Here is a 22,393-nt window from a genome sequence, read left to right on the forward strand (position 1 = left end):
TTTTTCTAATTTTTACAAAAAAATGGCTTTGAAAAAAACTGAAAAAACTGAAAAGTATTTTCTAAAGCAATTTTTTTGTAAAAACTAAAAAAAAATATTTTCGTTTTTTTCATTTTTTAGTAAAAATAATTTCAGTTATTTTCAGTTTTTACAAAAAAATTGCTTTAGAAAATATTTTTCAGTTTTTCCAGTTTTTTTTTAATAATTTTTTTGTAAAAACTGAAATAAATATTTTCGTTTTTTCCAGTTTTTAGTAAAAATAATTTCAGTTTTTTCTAATTTTTAGTAAAAATAATTTCAGTTTTTTCAGTTTTTACAAAAAGAATTGCTTTAGAAAATATTTTTCAGTTTTTCCAGTTTTTTTTTAAGTAATTTTTTTTGTAAAAACTGAAATAAATATTTTCGTTTTTTCCAGTTTTTAGTAAAAATAATTTCAGTTTTTTCTAATTTTTAGTAAAAATAATTTCAGTTTTTTTCTTTTTTTACAAAAAAAATTGCTTTAGAAAATTATTTTTCGGGTATGGGTAATGAGTATGAGTCTTTTTAATTAATTAGGAGATATTTAGAATTGGTCAATTGGACGATGACACGTGTCATCCATTTAAATGAGGGGTATATTTGAACCCAAAATATAGCGACATGAGTATATTTGGACTCATAATATAACGAAGGATATATTTAAATATTTTTCAAAAGTACACGAGTATATTTGGCTTTTTTCCCTTTTCAAAATTAGACCAAATCTGTAGTAGACAAGCAGTCTTTTCTTAAATTGATAAGTTAGCAGACTAAAAATGCCAGAAATTTGGGATAGGAATCCAAAGATCTTCAAATGTATGTGCAGTGGGTTGACTCATAATGGTTAGTTGAGCAACGAAGATGAAGGCCTAACTTGCGCATTTGGAGGTAAAAAGTTAAGCAATATATCAATTCAACAAATTAAAATAACTGAGATTTTTAAGAAGAAAAAAGGAGAGTTTTTAAATTATGCAAAGAATGCATCACCCGGTACACAAGCCAGGCAGCACAAGATGAAGTACAAGATAGAGAAAACATCTTAAAAGAGAGCTTGATGTTATTGCAACGTCACAGTAACATTGCTACTAGTGCAGAGCAATGAATAATTGCTTTCTTACGTAGATAAATACAATATTGAAATCCCTCAACTGAAAAGGGCTTATAGATTCTACCACTAAAAATACTGCACACGGCCACATCAAGAATCATGTAGATGTGCACTTGGACCAACTCAAACTCTTGTTTTACAGAACACAGGCGTACACCAACCAATCTGACAGTAACTTATACAATGTACAGAATCTTCCCCCGTAGTTTTTCAATAAATATGAGCTTTGACCTTTTGGATGTGTTGCATATCTGTACAACTTCACCCTCAGTGAAGCCAAAAAATGATTTTGGTGATCCTTGGATGTGAAGTAGCTTCTTGAAATAATTCAGAAAAAGAATACTTAACTATTGCTATCGTGTATAATAGTACTAGCTGAAACCTTGTTTGTTTGTTTATCCTCAGTATCATCAACTGCAGATAGCTTCGACTGAGAGTTTCTTCATAACACCTGGACATGGATCACCACCAAAAATTTCTGGCGTCACAGGTACTGTGCACGACTCTTGCCCGATGCAATACTGAAAAAAACAGAAAACAAAAAAATGCAATTAGTTCAGTCAGAAAATAACATCCTGCAACTGCTTGCATAAATAAGAGGAAAAACTTAGCGCGATTAGGTCCAAGGGAACAATGCATTAGGATCTTATTTTCTAGGGGAAGACCGAAAAAAAAATCAATTTTGACAGCTACAACTAGTTATAACTGTGAATTTTGTCCAAGTTATTCTTCTAGAATATGGTGGTAAAATCACAAGCAAGATTTAAATACCCTTTCAAAAGCATCGTATGAGTGGTGGGCATGACAACTTCCTTCCCTGAAGCTTCCACAAACCCCCTGTGGTGATCCAAAACTTGCAAATTTGATTGAAGTAATCTTTTGACCAGGAGCACAACTGAGGTGCGCTCTAGGCCTGAGTGGTTTGTCAACTTTCCCAGATGCTTGCATCTGCCAATTCACTAACTGTGGTTGCCATTCATTTATATCTGCGCAGACACTTGCTAATTCTCTCTTGACCAAAGAAATCGCATTGGGATCCCCTCCCCATTCTTCAAATACAACTAACAAGTTTCCAGTAGGATGCAGCCAAGAACGTGGCACGTGATACCTGAATATCATGATTCTCAGTTAATAGCGAGCTTCTTGTGACACCAGAGGAAAATGCACCAAAAAGGTTTGTCATTACTTACCATCTCTGTGAGGCCTCTCCACAGTTACTTTGGCACTTATCCTCACTAAAGAAACCTGCATAGTTACAGGCACCACACGTACCAGATGCTTTATATCCAGGCCAGTATCGTCCAAGACTTTGTCCGTTTATCCACACTTGACCTTTGCCCATGGCATTCATATCTAAAGCCAAAGGCTCATTTCCAGCTGGAGCATTGAAAGTGGTCTGGAAATATGAAGAGCTTGATATGAAAATTATTACGGTAAAATAAAACAATTAACCACTACAGATTACTCTAATAATTGAGCTTAAGATAAATCAAATATTCATTAACGAACAAGGCATAGATATGAGTTATGCACCTTGAGCCAGGTGAGAGGCTGTCTCTGAGCCACCAAAGAGCCTTCAACCCACTCAACAGACGAGCTGCCACTGAGCGAATGAAGATTCAAGGCTTCTCCTTTTAGACCAACCTGGTCAAGAAAGTTAAAAAGTCAAATAAACTGGCAGTTAAAACAACTAAATTATCTGTCAAACGTTTCAAAAAGACAAACCTTGTAAGACCATTTCTGCCATGTTAAATCTCTTTTGCCCTCGTCAAGACCACTGAGTGAAACTGGCCCAAGAACACCAGTGTTCCATGTCTCAAAATGTGGGCCAATATTCTGAGTTCGAGCACAAGTAAAAACAAGCCAAGTGAAGATGTGTACTTGAAGTACCAAAGTGTGACTCTGAAAATTAATTTTTTGTGTGTGTGTGTGTGTGCAGTCTTTAGAGCCATGCAACTGCCTATGAGGATATACACTGTCATATGGACGACAATAGAGAAAGAGGGGCAAGATGGAGTGAGAACAAACCGGAAGACCAACAGCAATGCTTAGCAGAGAAATCTTGTTTACACCAGCTCTCAGATTTACTGCTTTATTGAAAGTAAGTTTCTGGCTTTTTAGACTTCCATATACAGTTCCTGCAACAAAAAAAAAAGACGATTTAACCAACCGAGACGTTATATAACTAACTTGTGGTTATACAGTGGAATGTCGGTGGCTTATTTTTTATTATCACATAAATTATCGCGTTGCTTGAGGGTTCCTGATGACACCAAACAGTTTCTCACCATGGAGGAGCCAGGGGCGGAAAGGAGTTCACCGGAAAATTACACTATATATACTAGGTCAAAGTTATTTATTATACATATATAGTAGATATTGATTCCCCTCGACTTTTTCGTATGTTTACTTCTTTATATCTTGACCCTTACTGAAATTCCTGTTGGGCCACTGGTTCTCACCTTTCAAATATTTAAAGAACAAATCCATTGCAAATAGATTTTTTTTAAAATTGACATAAAGCCAACAGAAATCTAATACTGTTTCATCATTTTTGTTATTTCCTTAAAATTTGAAGGATCAGTGCAGAACTAAAGATGCAAGTGTAAAGCTCGTGAAAAACAAATAATCATGTGACATACCTGCTAATTGATCATTCACGAAAACATGCAAAGCAGGACCAGCTGAAGAGACTCTAAGCCAAGGCCATTTTCCGCTACTCAAAAACCCTTCTCTTGGATCAATCTTGACACTGAAGATAGACATAAATGATCTTAAACTTGTGCGGAAGCTAAAGTATTAAAATGTCATTAATTTTCCTACTTTTGACATACGAAGCAGCACTCAGAAACTATGAGAAGCTACACAAGCACTTACTCGGTCATATACCACAAATAATCCGACACATCTCTTGTGGTATTTATCTGTTCCAGTAACCCAACAACCGTGAAAGTATTGTCTTCATAAGATGCTGGCTCATCATTGTATGACTGCCAAGAAAATCCCCTATTTACTGGAGTCATCTTCATCAGAGCACTTTGAGCACCAACCTTCACATGGAATTAAAAGAGCCGTTAGTCGCAGTAAGTGGTAAGAGGTAAGGAATTCTCTTTTTCATAACTCATTAATGTTTAGATGCAATTTCATTGTTATGCATCAAATAGCATAAATGCTTAATGGAGAGAGTCCAGTTCTCACCCTTGCAGTATTATATACGGTGTTCTTGCAGTCGGGTAGAATGCTGATAGACCAGGGTGGTAAGTTATAATGCCTGTTCGCGAAGGCCACTGTAGCAAAAGAATGTTGGTTGTAGTTTGCAAGGAATGCAGCACACGCCCCAGACTTCGACCTAAAAACACGGGCCTGCGGAAGAAATAGCAGTTAATTTCACTTCAGATTTCACATATACGTCGACTGCTCAAGAATTGCAACAAACCTTACCTCTTGATAGTGTCCAAGGGATGTCACAGTTGGATCGCCAGATACCAAAGCTGGTTCACAAAGCTTTATTGCTCTATGCAGATCTTTCAGATGACCCCACTTAGGTTGCCGTAACAATCCTAACGATCAAAAGGAAAAAAGAAACTTCATTTGGCTAAACAATCTAGTTCTTCTTCAGCTTCTTTTTTTTTTCTCTTTCGCGTCTTATTTCAAGCGGTAAACCATGAACATAAGAAACCTCATCAGCAAGAAATTATCTTTTCACAGCAATAACCAAACTTGAAAGTGTGATATCATATTCGTTGCAGAATAGGACTCGTCAAACCAATCACATTAGATGATATAATCACTATCAGCTAAGCCATCAAAAGTTACTGAAATTTCAAGCTTGGGAAACCAGGAAGCTTTTAAAAGAAGCAAATAGATACTTTTGTCACCGGCTTTTGCTTCAAATGCAGCTGGCATCAGGGGCAGATGCAACATAGGACTACCGGGTTCATCTGAACTCTGTACTTTCTACGCGGAACATAAATTTACGTGAAAAAATCCACCAAAATTGCATAAAATAATAGATCTGAACCCATAATTTTAAAAATAAAATAAATTCAATGTCGAGAATCTTAAAGATTGAACTCATAGAACTTAAATTATGGATCTTCTCTGGCTGACATGACTTACTACACCATCATATATCTATTGGTTGGCTTTTTTATTAGATTAATAACAGGTGGTAACCTCAAAGCATTCAACCTAAATTGTTACTCAATTCAAATAAAACAACTTGGTCAAAGAGTCCACTTTTCCATGGTTATGAAATGATAGAATTCTGATCTTAGCTCCTTCTTAAATGAAGATATTTAGTAGACTCAAATTTAAAGGAAAAAGTGCATACCAAATTCATCAAGTGGTGCATCATAATCATAACTAGTAGCAATAAATGGGCCACCAGCAGTCCTACCAAAGTTTGTTCCTCCATGATACTGAACCAAGAAAGAAATAAACATCATAAAACAATGCTCTTTGATTCATAAGCAATAGTAAATCTTGAAAATTAAAAGGGCAGCCCGGTGCACTAAGCTACTACTATGAGCGGGGTCCAGGAAAGGGCAGGACCACAAGGGTTTATTGTACACAGTCTTACCCTGCATTTTTGCAAGAAACTGTTTCCACGGCTCGAGCCCGTGGCAACAACTTTATACCCCAAGGCTCCCGTTCTAACTCTTGAAAATTAAATATTAAAAAGAAAACGCTCAATATACCATGTAGTAATTGATGAATGAGCCCCCAGTCTGTATAAATTTAGCAACACCAAATGCTAAGTCCTCAACAGGACGATAAGGAACTGGACCTCCAAATTCAGTGAACCTGCAAAAATTAATAATATAAAATTATTTCCAACATGGACTGTTGCTAAGATGTAAAATAAGAAACTGATCATTTATTGCTTCTGAAATATGTGTTTGCAAATTTACCATGCAGTCCAGGCTTCTGTCCACATCTTGGGTTTATAATCCTTGTTTGGTGAGAAGGTATCACAGTAGAAACCATTGCAAGTATTAATCTAAACATGGGATAGAGATACATTTTGAGTAAGATAATAAAGGAAGAAATATAAGAAATAGTTCTAACTTAACAAAAAAAAATGACACTATTAGCATTGAAAATCAAACAAATTTCTTTGACCATGATCTTTTCAAGAATTTTTAATTTCTTAATTAAGTGGCTGTGATTTAAAGTAGTTATATATAAATTTCTATGATAATGTTCAATCTCTCACAAAAAATACTTGCATTTGCCCTGCCTCACTCCAGGGGCAGATTTAGGCCGTTTGAAAGGTAAACGTGAACGATGGTCTTTCTAACAAACTAGGTATTTTATGTATATATTTCGTAAAATTGATCTAATATCATCTGTTGACCCTCGGCTCCAAAAAGGACGAATGATACACTTGGTTGAACGCTGAGTTATTTATCCAAAGGAACACATCCCCTTTATGTCACTAATAAAAATAAGAAAACAAAGTAGTATTATGGAACTTATTCCCTAAACATTTTCACATTTACACCATAAATAAAGTAGAAATCAGATAAAAATATCTAACCAGACTGCAAGACAAGGAATTACTGTATGTATTAATTTGGTTGCAACTGTGATTCAATAATAGGATTAAAGTTAGAAAGGTGTATTCATACTTGGTAATAGACAAATTAACATGGTCTCAAGTCGGTGATCCAAAAAATGACAAATGTGAGTGATATTTGATGAAACGACAGGAGAAAAGACAGGTATGCTTTAAACAATAGATATACCATGTGTAGGATTTAATTTATCAATAATGAGAAGAAAAATAAAAACGACAAACAAGAAAGAGCAAATTAATGAGTTGTTATAGGGGCAAAACTTACGACAGGATCTGGAGCATCATTTTGCTTGCACATGACCCATGGGACACCTGTCCCAAGATCCAACGCCATTTTTGCTGCCCATTCTGAGTAAGATTTACCTGCTTCACCTAGTCTCAACTCTATTGGCCCATATTCATTCTCAATCTGCCATTTAAGTGGCCATTTGGACATAAGAATTGTGAAATTCCGATAAAAGGTGAATTTTTTTTTCTGAAAATGGTATTTAAAAATTAAAACTGTTTTTAAATTTTTGTGAGTAATTGAAGTTAAAATTTTAAAAAATAATTTTTGGAGTTTTTCAAATTTCAAAAAAATTTGAGATTTTACGTGAAATTTGAAATTTACATTGCCAAACACTAATTCCTAATAAATAAATAAAAAAAGTGAACTTTTTTTTGGCCAAACGGGCCCTAAGTTAAATCAAAGAAAGAAAATTGCTTTCAACAATTTACCTCTCATTTTTAGCTATAGGAAACAAATTGTACTGGAATTAAGGAAAATAGAAAGGAATTAAGAACTTCTTTAACAACCTGTGATAGTATTATAGGACCACCCTGAGATTCGTACAGCCGTTCTGCTTTCATCATATTAACAATCTTGGTAGTGAATTTTTGCATTGCAGCCTTTGTTATAGTAGCAATTTAGGCATGAAAAGAAATAGAGCCAAAATTAGAAACCAATGACATTAAAGTAATACTTACGAATTTATAGGTATTTTTTTAAATCTAATTACCTTGAAAGGCCCATTATCTGTTCTGAAACTGATACCTGGAACATACTTCAGCCAAACAGGGAAACCCCTAAAATTGAAACAGATAAAGCAAATCAAGAACTTAACTTTATGCCAAAATGGGTAATTACAATTTTAGCAGATAGGATAACAAGTTTATATACCCAAAATTCCATTCAGCACAAGCGTAAGGTCCAACTCTGAGATGCACATAAAGTCCTGCTTGGTGCACTAGCTTAATAAACTTCACTAGATCATATCTCTCTTCAAAGTAATACTGTAAAATGAAAGAAAAAAGAAGAGGAAATTGAATATCAGTACAAGTAAGTCATGAAAATTACCACTAAAGGTCTCAACTTTTACTCACTTTGCCTTGTTCAGGCTCATGCCCATTCCAGAAAACATAAGTCTGAATCACATCTATGCCTCCTTTTTTCGCCTTCTGAATTAAATCCGGCCACATCTGTGCAATACCAAACAAGGAATTTAAAGACACCATTTTGCCAAAAGAAAATCTTGAACAAAAAATGGGACATAACATAAATGATAAAACAAACAAAGTGCATTGTAATACCTCAGGGGTGCTTCTTGGGTAGTGAATAGATCCAGAAATAAGAATTCTTTTTTGGCCATTTACAATTATAGCATTTCGGTCATATGACACAGAAGCTAATCCGGAAAAAACACATGAACCCAATAACACTAACAACATCAGCAACACATTCGACATTACTAGCCTCGAAACCATGTTGATTAGCATTGAGAACTCAGTCGCAAGTCTCAAGCTTGTGCCTTTACAAGAAATGACCTTTATTCCCAACCTTATCCCTTCTTTTCTTGCTATACTTTATTCTATAACTCTGTTATCTAGAAAGAAAAACATTAGGAGCGGGAAAGGAAAACAGCTGTGTTTAGTCTGAAATTTTCTTAAACTTTTTCCTACTTGTACAGCGTTAAAAGAACAAAGTTCAGAGAGTGTGTGATGAAATGAGGACTTGGGACTTAACAAAAAATTCCAGCTGTTTATAAACACCAAAAGTACGGATTAGTTTGAAAGTGAAAGTGGGACCATTTTTTAACTGTACCATGAAAATGGGTCCCATATTTGGCGTTTCCTACGCTTTTCCTAAAGCTCATCACTGCAACAAATTTATTATAGTAGATCTGAATTCTGACGATAACATATAGAAAATCATACTAGTCAATTCTGTAACTGATAAATTGACATAAAGATATGTATTAGGAGTATTTGATTAGTTATAATTAAATGATAGTAACACTTATATAAAGAACAGTTTTTTGTCAGGCTGAAAGTTTCCTCTGCATGCATTTTTGACAAATAATAGGTGAATATGTAGTATTTAGTACGACGAAAGTCATTTTTAGGTATATATTTTTTACAAAATAGGTTATTTTTTTAAATTGTAAGTGAAAAGTTTTTCTTAAAAGAATTTTATTAGACTGACGCTAATGTTAGCAAATTGGATAGAGTTTTAGTGAAATTTTTGAGAAAATTTATAAAAATATATAAATGTCGAGTTGAGTAGAAATATGAAACTAGTGTTGGAATATTTAGGAAGAAAAAATGAGAGTGCCATAAATTATTTTTCCCTTGTTTCTTAAAAGCATTTTTCTAACAATATTTTCGGTGATATCTAACGCACCCGTAAATTAATTAGACATTAACAGCTGTTTGACTCTGTTATTTTCTTTTTCTTTTTTACTTATCTCTGTTTGGCTCGGTTAGAAAAGACGAACTTTAACACGGTGTTTCAAGCAGATGTACAAAGATTCTCCACTGTTCCGGCCTTATTGGCCGGAGCTTTATGTTTGTTCTTGGGGCCGCTTTCTCAATCGCTTAAAACGCAAGTACAACTGTCTCTATACAAATGGTCTCATATAATTGGACAGTGCGCTTCACGTCTCAGTTAAAGCATATGATACAAATTCTTCTAGGAAAGTACGCTTTGTGTAATTGGCCTGTCGTATGCATGGTTTGGCTAAAATTTCTAAGTAATAAAATTAAAAGCTATTATTAATCTAAATTTAATTGTAAAGTATTTTAAAAATAAATTTTTATTTTATTTGTTATTTTTCGCATGTTGAGAGAAAATAATAATTTTTTTTTTTGTTTTTTCTTTAGCATTAATTATTTATTTCAAATTATTTTTCAAATCAATTAAGACTATATACCAATTAATATGTATATCATAATAAATTATGTACTTTATTTATTATTTCTTAAGAGGCACGGGAGGTCCAAATTGGACAACTAAAAGTGAACGCAAGGAGTACTAATCTCCAGGTGTTTGTGTTGTCTCGAGTTTTTAAAAATTGACTTTGAAATTTTGTAAAATAAAATCGGTAACGGAGTTTCTATTTATTTATTTTGCAGAGTTAGAAAATTGTGGTTAGAAACTTCCAATAAAAAGTTAGTATTTGATTTTGTTAAAAACTCAAAAATTAACTTATAAATTTAATTTCAAAACTTGAAACAAACAGAAATTAAAACTCATAGGTCTTCTAGAAGAGGTTCCCAGAATATATCATAGGCAAGGAAACTTAAAAACGAAAATTAGAATTTTTATTGTTTTGGTGCTTCAACACGAATTTGAAAAGGAAATGTTAAGTATGAAGGCAGCTTTAGACATTAAAACTCCCCTTCATTTCCTAGTCTTTTCATTTCTCCAAGTTCCTACTTAGATTTGAAATACTTGTCATGGTTAAAAATTAATAGATGAAATTTAATTAAATAAATTAAAGCACTAAGCATAGTTAAAGTATTTAGTTTCTTCTTTTATCTATTTTCAAAAAATAATATCTTTTACAATTCAATAATTATAGCTACACATTATCTAACATTCCTTCTCTCTTTCTTGTAGTAGTTTTCTTTCCATGAGTTAATTATTTTTGACTTCTACAAAATCTTCTTACATTCTCATTAAAAAGAAATTAAAAAAATATGAGAAGTAAATTCCAACCTTTGACAATAAAAATTAAAGAACGGTACAAATTTACTTTGAGAAAAATATAAAATAACAGAGAAATGACAACTCAAGTTGAGCCTCAAAATGGATTTGTACCGTTTTTTAATTTTTATTGTCAAATGTTGGAATTTACTTCTAATATTTTTTTTTTTTTAATGAGAATACAAGAAGATTTTTTAGAAGTGAAAAGAAAAATTAACTCATGGAAAAATAATCACTACAAAAAAAGAGAAGAAATATTAGATATTCTTATATACCACCACACAACAACTTGAATAAAGCAACATATTATAGTTTACAAAGTAACATCTCAAAAGGCAAAGAATAAGAGCAGTAATAGGAAAAATAGAGGGGGAAAACTAGTAGAATCATAGCAAGTTTACCGTTAAAAGATATTATTTGGAAATAGATTAAAAAAAAATTAAATACTTTAACCACGGTTAATTTATTTAATTAAATCTCATCCATTAATTTTTAATCATGACAAGTGTCTCAAATCTAAATAGGAATTTGGAGAAATGGAGAGACTAGAAAATGGAGGGGAGTTGGATCCGTGTAAAAGTAAAACTGATGAATAGTGTCTAATAGCACCATTTACTAATTTGTAACAGAAAACCTGAAAATGTGGATTTTATTCAGTTTTCGGATTAATGTACTTAACTTCCAAAATCTTATGGCTTTGCCAACTAACTATTTATGGCCAATAAGGGACGTAAACATCTTTAAGTATAGACAATGTTTTTAATTATTTCCCCATTTTCAGGTAAAATGGTTCCACTTAAAATTCTTGTATGTCAGCTTGTTATGGGGAATTACATGATTTATGGAATTAGGAGCCTCCAAATATAGTACTAATAATAATTGAGATTATAATGCTGATTTCGGGTATGTTTAATTTAGTGTATTGTGCTACTTAATCACGAACTAAATTAAATAGCCTTTTCCAGTTATAACGTTCGTCTCTTTTCCAATCTGCTAAATTAAATTGTGAATTGTACTGTGATATCTTGAATTGGAAAAATAGCCTTTAAAAGATAATAAGTTTTAATGTATTAGTTAAGTTGACGTTTTGATGCAGCGGTCACCCTTCATTTTCGAAGTAAAAGTATTTATTTTTCTACAAGCTAGCATTATCCCTTTGAATTCAAACAGAAAAATTAATCTAGTTTTATCCCTTTGAATTCAAACCCAACCATATTTAGCTTCTGATGCATTAAACGACGTCCAAAATTTATAAAACTTTCGAATTTGAAGTCTATAAACGTAAAATACTATTATATTTGTTATATAATTATGTTAATTATATAAACTTGTGTGTGTGTGTGTGGGGGGGGGGGGGGGGGTGGGAGAGGAGATACTATGTATGTGTGTGGACGGCCAAATATGTAGTACCAGAGGGGAATCAAATATTTGAATTTTATATGTTTGGAAATTTACCATAATCTATTTAGTTTATTAGCTAGGTTCGAAATATAATTTTTTTACTTTTTAGTAAATTTATAAATACATATATGAGATCTGAGCTAAAGTTAATTAGTTTTCGCCTTGTAGTGTGTAGTACCATAAATTCTCAGCTAACTCCCATCCTTCTCTCCTTTTCCGAACCAACTCACCTCGTATAATACTGCATTTATTTTTTCTTCAACATATTATATGTTTCATTGCGATTTTTGGGAAAGAATTTATTTATTCACTTGAAGATTGAGACGAAAAATGAATTAACAATAATAATAATAATAATATTAATATGTTAATATTATAGTATCCGTTATTTGGTCGGGTCGGGTGAACTAAAATATTCTCATGTAGCTTCTGAGAGCTCGGCCTCAATCAGATTGACAGATTGTCCAAATTGGTTGGTCAAAGGAGTATAATTTTTCGTCTGCATGCAGCTATACGAACATGGGCGAAGCTACACTCTCTTAAGGGTTGTCAATTTGACCACCCTTCGTCAGCAAATTATACTGCATATATCTATATTTATCTATATTATTATAAAAACATAAATAATTGAATATAATATTGGTTTACAAAAATAACCTTATACTATTAAGCATAATAACTCATAATAAAAGGATATAACTGGAATTCTAGATATTAGTCTTATAATCTTATTAGTTTTAGAACATAATACTACACGTTAGGAATCCTACATGATTACCTTTAGAAATCCTATTAGTATAATTACTTTTGAAATTTCTAAGTCATAAAAAATTGAACAAGTAAATATTTAGTCATGTAATCCTATTCTTTTTAGGATATACTTCTTAAAAATTCCTATTACTAATTTAATTTGAAAACATATTATAATGTCCTATTACTAATTTAATTTGAGAATGTATTATATTGTCCAAATTCATCTAGAAAAAGGAGACCTTATATTCTTATAAAAGCATAAATACAATATTAATATACCAAAATATCCCTAAAATATTAAGTCGAAGAACTCATAAGGAAAGGACATAACTGTAATAACCTATTTTTTGGACTACAATAACTTCTATGCTAATTTTTAATGTTTAAAATTTTAAAATTAATAAATTTTGTCAATTAAATTTTTATTAAAAATATATAGGAAGGTTTAATAAAAATAACTTCATAAGAATCCTCTGTATTGGCAATACATTACTACGCTATAATGTCCAATACCAAGAAAAAATAAAAGTAATATTAAATGGATTGCATAAAGAGTTGAAATTGAGAAAAAGATACTCCCACGTTAATATATTTTTATTTTATATTTAAACTATTTTTTCACTCAAATAATATTTTTTTATCAGTTTTTCGTGTAATATTGAAAAATACTCAATTATTAAATAACAACTAAGAAAATATTTAAGAATATAAATGTGTAAGAAAGAGAAAAAAAATAGTTGGTAAGAGTCAATACCACTAATGATTCTACAAACATAACGATCTAAAAGTGAAATATCATATCAATTTTTTACTCTTTGAAAATAAATTTTATGGTGGATAAAATTATAATTAAGATTAAATATTCAAACAAGAGATGAACTAATATTAAAATCTGAATCAACATAAAATAAATTATTTTTTATGTTAAAATCAAATAATTTAATCTTTTAATTAATTATTTAGCAAGAGAGTCTAATTCAGTTATTTTTTAAATTCATCATATGAGTAAAATTCTTATTCAAGTTTAAAAAAATCTAAGGATACATAAATTTATTCCATAAAAAGAGCGTTAGAACACAATGTAAAAAGGATAGTATATTATTAAGAATCAAAATGATATACAAGTGTCTGAGAAAGCACAATCAAAGCTAAATCCTAATCAAGAACAAGTTTTTATGACTATATTATAAAGAGCCGATTCTGGTATAACGGGATTATTCTTTGCAGATACCTCCGGCGAAATAGAAATAATTTTTTTATGTCATGCATTACTTGCAAATATCATATTAAGAGGCATGACACTATAAACAATAATAGCAAATGGTGCACCGATAACAATTTTATTGCGAGGCCACCCACTTCATATTTGATATACCTCTTCAAACAACTTAAATAATCATTACAAATATATCAAAGCAGAGAAACGGTGCTAAATTTATAAGGAAAGCAAAATTGATAATATGGGATGAAGCACTTATGTCTAAGTATCAAACAATCGAAATAATTGCCCGAAGTTCTAGAGATATATTAGATATTAATGAACCGTTTGTTGGAAAATTAATGGTTTGGGAGGTGATTTACGTCAATACTACCTGTAGTTCCAAAATCGACAGAAGCAGAGACTGTAAAAGCTATCTTGCCAAATTTATACTTCTGGGCTCAAATGAAAAAGATTCAACTGACAAAAAATATAAAGTAAAAATAGATTCAGTATTCAGTGTCTTTTTGCTTCGTGCCGGAAACGAATAAGAACATACAATAAAAGATGATTTGGTTCTTCCTGAACACTTGGTTATCAATCCCAAATTGCAATGGTAGTGCATTTAATAAGAGAAATATTTCCATCATTAGATTAAAATACATTTTGTGCAAATCGCACGATATAATTAAAAAGATGTCTTAGCTAGCAGAAATGAATATATTGATCAACTAAATAAAAAGGTTGATTGTAAAATTTTATAGTAAAAATAAAATGTTCTTCCGCTTTTAACTCAGCAGAAAATGATATCAATAATTACTACCAAGAAGAATACTTAAATACTTTAATACCAAATGGCCTTCTACCATACATGTTTGTTGTCAAGTTTATTATTTCTTACGTATGTTAGTGTCTGTCACGATCCAAAATCCAACTAGTCTTAATGGCACCTAACCCAACCCGCTAGGTAAGACAATTGAAGAAAAATATGCCCATCATGCTACTGAAAAACTTAGATACGCCGAATAACTTATGTATTAACACACATATAGTATATAGAAGTTTTGACAATAACGTCATACATGTAAAAATTATGATACTGATCAATGTGCTTCTAAGTATATTCTTATCCATGAATTCAACTTTCGTCTTCCGAAACTAATGAATAACCTTTTAAATTTGTTGGAAAATATTTTTTAGTATGTTTATGTTTTGCATATATAATAAATAAAGCATAAGGACAACTATCCTAAATATTGGATTATATTTACCGCAATATATTTTCTTGCACGAATAATTGTATGTTGCACTTTCAAGAGGGAAATCAAGATCGACAACAAGCGTTCTGGTTAAGGCAAAGAAACCAAAGCATTAGGAGGAAACATACACAAAAAAAATTATCAAAAAAGTGTTCGTTAAGATACCATCACATTTAAATACTTTTAAACTATAATACATAATTATCTAACTAACATAACAAAATTGATCAATTGTGTAAGTTTTGATGATGTTCTTTTATTTTAAATTTATATATTATGCTAATGTAATAATATTTTTCGGCATTTAGATGATTGTTGTGTTATTAAACATAAAATTTCTCTCATTAATTAAGTTTTATTGTTCCTTCATATAAATAAATGTTTAAATCATCATGTGTCATTATTAACGTGCAACGCACGTTCATAGATACTAGTATGTAAAATATTAGGTTTTAAAGGTATATAACATGCATTGAACACTCTTTCTTGGGGATTATTTTTTTTACTTATTTCAAGTTTGAACACCCTTAAAAATATTCCTGGCTTCCCCACTGCGAACAAGTATAAGTAACTTACTAATTGATCGAAGAAAAACTAAAATTCATATAAACAAGGCTTACAGCTAAGCGAAGATGAGACAACGTGGCACCATTCACAAAATAATAATCCCATTTTATTGTTTTAATTTTTGCAACGTCCCATTTTGTTCTTCAGTATGCTATTTATTGTCCCATTCAAAATGTGGAGATATTGTTAAAGCACCTCAACATATCCTTAGCTGATTTTTTTTGGTAATTAATTTTTATTACCAGAAAAAATATTTACAAGTATAACAAAACCTTATCACTATCCACCTAGGTTTGGACATGCAGTCCCAAACATAGGAATATCAAAACTAATTAACACCAGTTCTAAGTATAGACTAGCTAAGGATAAAATTTAAATATTGAAATCTTTTAGCTAGACTAGGACTCAAGCTTCCTCAACAATGGACCTCTTGGATTATCGTTTTAACCAGCTCCTCACTTCTCCTTTGCTGCCTGCGAAAAGTTCTCCAATTCCTTTCTTGCCATATATGGTATACAATGCAAGTTAGAAGCATTCTGTATATTGCTGATGGTGGTTGTTTACCTGCTGCACATTTTGTAGCCCATTTTACCTCTTCATTCCACCCAGCCACATCTCTTTTGACTCCAATCCAGTATAATAGTTTCCTCCAAAGTGTTGCTGAGTAGGTGCATCTGAAGAAAGGATGATTGTGGTCCTTTGTACCTCCTTCACACAACGAACATGATGGATCGGTTAATATTCCCCAAGTGATAAGCCTGTCTCGTGTGTATAATCTGCCCACGATTGTTAGATAAAAGATAAAGATCCATTTAGGATTGCTAGTGTTATTGCATAATAGTCTCCTCCATTCAACTTTAGGGAACTCTCCTCTAAGCTTATTATACATGTCTCTGATGGAGTAGCTCCTCGCATTCATCACCTCCTACACTCCTATATTTGCTTCATTTAGATACTTTGCAGTTCCTAATATTTTTCGATTGAGCGAAGAAGATTGTTTCACATTTACATTTTATATCACATGTTGTTTTATATAGTATGTATGCATCCACTGTATCCATAGGCGATCCTTCTTCTTACACAAATTCCATAGTTGCTTAAAGATTGCAGCTCTGTACCACGTGAGGATGTCAGTGATGTTCAAACCACCTACAGACTTTGGCCAGCATAATTGTTTCCAGGTCACTAATGCTTTATTGCTCCCTTCTACTTCACCTGTCCAGAGAAACCTCTTATAAATGCTCTCAATTTTTAAAATAATCTTCTTTGGTAAAGGAAAGATTTGTGACCAAAAGGATTGGATGGCAATCGGAATACTTTTGATCAATTGTAACCTTCCTGCATAAGATAAAAACTTTGCTGTCCAATGCTTAACTCTGGTGAGCATCATATCCAGTAGGGCCTGACACTGAGTTATAGATAATCTTTTGGTACTTAATGGAACCCCCAAGTATCTGAATGGTAGTGTGCCTGTGGAGAAGCCTAGGCATTGATTAATCTGTTGTTGAACATCCACCGTTACCTCTCCAAAATAGATACAACTTTTGTCTTGTTTGTAATCAGTCCTGAGTAGCTAGAATAGTGCTAAAACACTCATAGAGCAGTTGAATGGACACCACATCACTTCTGCAAAATAATAACAAATCATCTGCAAAGCTGAGTCGCACTATGTTCAGCTTCTCACATCGGGGATGATAGTTAAAGTCAGGCATGTCCTTCAAAGTCATTAAGATTCTGGTCAAGTATTCCATGGCCAGGACAAAAAGATATGGCGACATTGGATCCCCTTGTCTGACTCCTCTTCTGGCATCGAAGGGAGCTGTTGGCTTGCCATTTATAGCAATAAAACAGGACACTGTAGTGACACATGTCATGATCCATGATAGGAATTTCTCTGGGATATTCAGTTTTGTGAGAACCTGCTCAAGAAACCCCCACTCTAAAGAATCGTACGCTTTCTGCATATTAATCTTGACCATACACTTGGTTGAAATTCCTTTCCTTCCATATCCTTTTACAAGTTCATGCCCCAGTAGGATATTATCATTCAACACTCTTCCTGGTACAAATGCTGCTTGACTCATATCTATTAAGGAGTCCATCACTAGTTGCAACCGGCTTGTGATCATCTTTGAGATAATTTTGTATATAATAGTGCAACATGAAATTGGTCGATACTGTTTGATGGAAGATGGATTCTTCACTTTGGGAATTAGTGTGATTGAGGTACTATTTATTGGCTTGTACATGGAACCCTCATTAAAGAATTTCAATACAGCCTTGGTAACATCCTCTCCAATTAAGTTCCATACCTTTTTGTAGAAGTATGCATTAAATCCATCCCCTCCTAGAGCCTTACAATCTCCTATTCACTTTAATGCTTGCACCACATCAGCTTTAGTGAAAGGGGAGATGAGTTGTAATTGTTGAAATCTTGTAAATTGTGGACCTTTCCTTATTATACTAGGATTAATAGCAGGCATACTATTAGCTGATTTTCCTAGTAATCTTCTGTAGAAACCCACTACTTCCTGCTCATATATCCTTAGCTGATTGATTGCTACGTGTCCTAAAACTATTCATTCAGACTCAGAAAGAATCGTCCTAGAATATATGATTTTTTAAAACCATTTTTTAAATACTTTTAGTTGTAATTTACTGTACTGTTTTACATTTAATAAATATGTATGAACTTTATTTTAAATATTGATATTTAATTCTCATTGTAAATTAAAAGAATAATGTAAATTTACTGAGTTCGAAAACTCAATCAGCGAGTGGTCCTGTCATGGAACTAAGGAGTTCATGCACTTTTATGGAGAAAAGCGAACAACCAGTAAACTATACATGCGAACCAGCTTTTTCTAGCCTTTGACTTTCTAACAAATTAACGCTTTGGCTTTTCAATGATTGGCGCAATGGATTCCAGTGGAAAAGCACATTAGTAGAAAAATTTCCATAAATACAAGAGCCCGTTTGGACATAAGAAATTTTTTCCTCCTTCTAATTTTTTTTTTAAATCAGCGTTTGTCCATAAAATTTTCAATTTTCACTTGAAAATGCATTTTGAAAATTTTCAAAAATTTGAAAAACTCCAAAAAGTTATTTTTCAAAATTTTCTCTCAAATCAATCACAAAATTTCAAAAATAACCCAAAATTATATTCATGTCCAAACACAACTCTAAATTTCAAATACCATTTTCACATGAAAAAAGTTTTTTCCCTATTTTGGAATTTTACAATTCTTATGTCCAAACGCCCACTAAGTTGATGAGAGAATTTATACTATACTGAGTGGAGCTAGAAATTTTAGTAAGGAGTATCAGAATATATATTAAAAAAAAAAAACACATGAAAAAAATAAAGGAAGTCAACACACAATGTGTATATATATAATTGACCTAGTTAAACCGTATAATTTTTCAGTAAAGAAGTGTCAATTAGCCTAAGGTAGACGATGTGTACATGGTTCATGCATTGAAACCTCTAGAAACAATTTTCATGCAACTACAAGGAACAATGTTGGGATTTATTAATTAAAACAAAAGAGGGGTGAATGAAAAATGGTGGGAAAAAAAATAGAGAGAAATGAAATTTTGAATTAGTCCCTTTTACAAAGGAACGTCGTCCCTCATTGGATAGGAAGAGGAAAATTCTTGTGCTTATATATGGAAGCACTTCTTTTAGCTCTTAAAGAGTTGAGAAGACAGCAAGCCTCGCGTCGTCGTCGTTCGACTTCGACTTTGATTGATAATTTTTTGGATCAAATTTATTTTCCTTTTCCGTCAATAATATTTTCTTTTCTAGTATTTTTGCGTGAAAAAATATTAATTTGGAATTTTGCGGCATTATTTTCCAACGCTCAAATTCGCGACCAAATATTCCGTTTAACAGAAATTCAAATTTTCTGCTAAATAGACACCTTATCAAATGAACTGGCACCTTTGCACCTATTGGGACTCAACTTTTTTTAGCTATAAATAGAAAGGCTCAACCTCATTTTTCACCACCGAATCTGAAAATCTCTCCCCTCTCTCTTCTGCATTCTACATTGATTTTCAAAGCAAAACACAAGTATTTTGTGTGATTTATTCTGCCATTTGAGTTCGTCAAAGTTCTATTATTTGAAGTGCCGCTATCACAGAATAATTATTTCGCTCTATCATGGAAGAATTAATCCAAAATCTTGGGCAACTGTGAGGGAATTAAATTGCTTAAGGACACATAAGAAATTTGTGAGCTTGGAATTTTCTGTTTTTATTTTCTTAAACTAACGTCTTCTGATTTTCTGATTTTGAATATACAATACTAACAAACAGCAGTACATCTGCATACTAGAGTATGAACTATAGTAGGCAATTTTCCTGGTAAGCTGAATTTATCGTATAATGATAACCAAAGGAATTCCCAGTTTTGTTTTTAGAGTTAATATGTATATCTTTTTATTTTATTTTCATCTCCAAAGAAGTTGAGAAACATAAAATTGCAATTGATGATTATCATATTCGTAATATTACGTATTCTTTAGGATTTAAGACTGCTCACTTGGTGGGCTATTCGAACCTTCATCTAGGCATGTTCATGGATCGGATCTGATCGGATTTGACACTATTTAGATTGTAATTTTGAATTTTGAATTTTGTAAATTGCAATTCGAATCCGAGCCAAACTAAATTCGGATCAGATTGCATTTTGAAGTTTGGATCGAATAAATATTTCAGATTTTGGTTCGGATTGTACGCCTTATTAAGATGCTAAAATAAATAATTTTAATATGTTACCATCGTCCCTTTTATGTAGCAAAACTCATTGATTTTCATATCTTTTACTTAATATTGAAAACAAAGAAAAGGTATTTGTAGACATCAAAATTTTAGCAGATCAAGGTAAATCCTAAATTCAAGACGACTCTTAAAATATTAGGAGTCTATTAGGGTTACTTGGTGGCTACTCCATTCAAACCCTAATTCATGCCTATAAATAGGCTACATATGTCCTTCGAAGAGGATTTCAACAATTCCATAAACTCTCGGAATATGCACAAAGAGATCAAATATACGATCTCTAAAATTCCCTAAAACTCTTGGAATATTCACTAAGAGATCAAAGACGTTCCAAATATATCTTGTTCAAAGTTCTAGCAACATTCAAGATCCAAATGAATTATTGCTACATGCTTCTTGATCATCATACATCAAGAAGATGCATATCATCCTCGAATAATGGCTAATAAATCGAAGAAAAGAATCAAGGGATAAACAGAGTTGTAACCCGCAATGTTTATCAATAAAATTCTTTTTTTTTTCTTTATAGTTGTTTGTAATTGTAGTTTTATTTTCCTTCGAAAATTCGTTCCAAACAAATTGATACGCCCAGTGGGACCAGTTCTGCCCTTCATCTCTTCTTCATCGAAAACTACAAGTTTCAAGATTATATGTTGTGATGGTCGAGTACTTCAAGTCTCGTCTTCAAGTTTCAGCAAGCCAACATATCGACAATCCTTGAAGTAGGAAAAATTTGTAGACACTGAAATTTTAGTAGATCAAGATAAATCCTAAATTCAAGAAGACTATTGAAATATTAGGAGTCTATTAGGGTTACTTGGTGGCTACTCCACTCAAACCCTAATTTATGCCTATAAATAGGCTACATATGTCCTTCAAATAGGATCTCAATAATTCCATAAACTCTCAAAATATGCACAAAGAGATCAAATATACGATCTCTAAAATTCCATAAAACTCTTGGAATATTCATTAAGAGATCAAAGACATGTCAAATATGTCTTGTTCAAAGTTCAATCAACATTCAAGATCCAAATGGATTGTTATTACATACTTTTTGATCATCATACATCAAGAAGATGCATATCTTCCTCGAATAATGGATAATAAATCGGAGGAAAGAATCAAGAGATAAACAGAGTTGTAACCCGTAATGTTTATCAATAAATTTCTTTTTTTCTTTATAGTTGTTTGTAATTGGTGTTTTATTTTCCTTCAAAAATTCGTTGCAAACAAATTTGGTACAAGATCAAATTACTTGTTCGTGATCAAATCCAAATTCAAGCTCAAGAAGGAGATTCAAGACCAAGCTTTACAAGCCCTTGAATCAAAATCAAAATCAAGCTCACTCAGAGAGTTTATATTCTTGAAGAATCGGAGGAATACCATAGAGATTGTAACACTTTCATTTTGTTGAAATCAAATACTACATTTGTTAAATAATTTTCCAGTCTTGATTATTTATTTTTCTCGACGCGAAAATTTGTTGTTACAAATTTTTGGGACGCCTAGTGGGACTAGTTCTGCCAGAATTTGTAGACAATAAATTTGCGTCGAGAAAATAAATTCAAGACCGAAAAATATCGCAACAATCGTAGTATTTGATTTCAAATAATTTGAGTGTACAATCTCTATGCATCCTTTGATTCTTCTTTCCAATAGTAAATAAATTCAAAGGCCCTTGAGTTTGATCTTGAATATATAGTTGTTGCCACGAACGATGATCTTGAATTCATCTAGCACGAACTTTGATTTGAAC

The 22,393-nt window shown here is 32.2% G+C and overlaps 1 protein-coding gene across 1 annotated transcript; it reads right to left on the reverse strand.

Moving 5' to 3' along the window:
• Positions 1 to 1,055: 1,055 nt before the first annotated feature.
• Positions 1,056 to 8,700, reverse strand: LOC107788590 (beta-galactosidase-like). The gene is made up of 19 exons (XM_016610271.2): positions 8,277 to 8,700; positions 8,070 to 8,165; positions 7,867 to 7,979; positions 7,706 to 7,772; positions 7,503 to 7,595; positions 6,973 to 7,116; positions 6,040 to 6,128; positions 5,827 to 5,932; positions 5,460 to 5,547; positions 4,568 to 4,686; positions 4,325 to 4,489; positions 4,004 to 4,176; positions 3,769 to 3,878; positions 3,155 to 3,264; positions 2,852 to 2,962; positions 2,660 to 2,770; positions 2,317 to 2,522; positions 1,898 to 2,234; positions 1,056 to 1,647 (listed from the first exon to the last, which is right to left on the reverse strand). The coding sequence occupies exons 1-19, from the start codon at positions 8,460 to 8,462 to the stop codon at positions 1,537 to 1,539; spliced, it is 2,535 nt and encodes an 844-aa protein (XP_016465757.2). The 5' UTR covers positions 8,463 to 8,700; the 3' UTR covers positions 1,056 to 1,536.
• Between the last annotated feature and the right edge of the window lie 13,693 nt (positions 8,701 to 22,393).

The sequence above is a fragment of the Nicotiana tabacum genome, chromosome 22 (assembly GCF_000715075.1).
Source record: "Nicotiana tabacum cultivar K326 chromosome 22, ASM71507v2, whole genome shotgun sequence".
NCBI lineage: Eukaryota > Viridiplantae > Streptophyta > Magnoliopsida > Solanales > Solanaceae > Nicotiana > Nicotiana tabacum.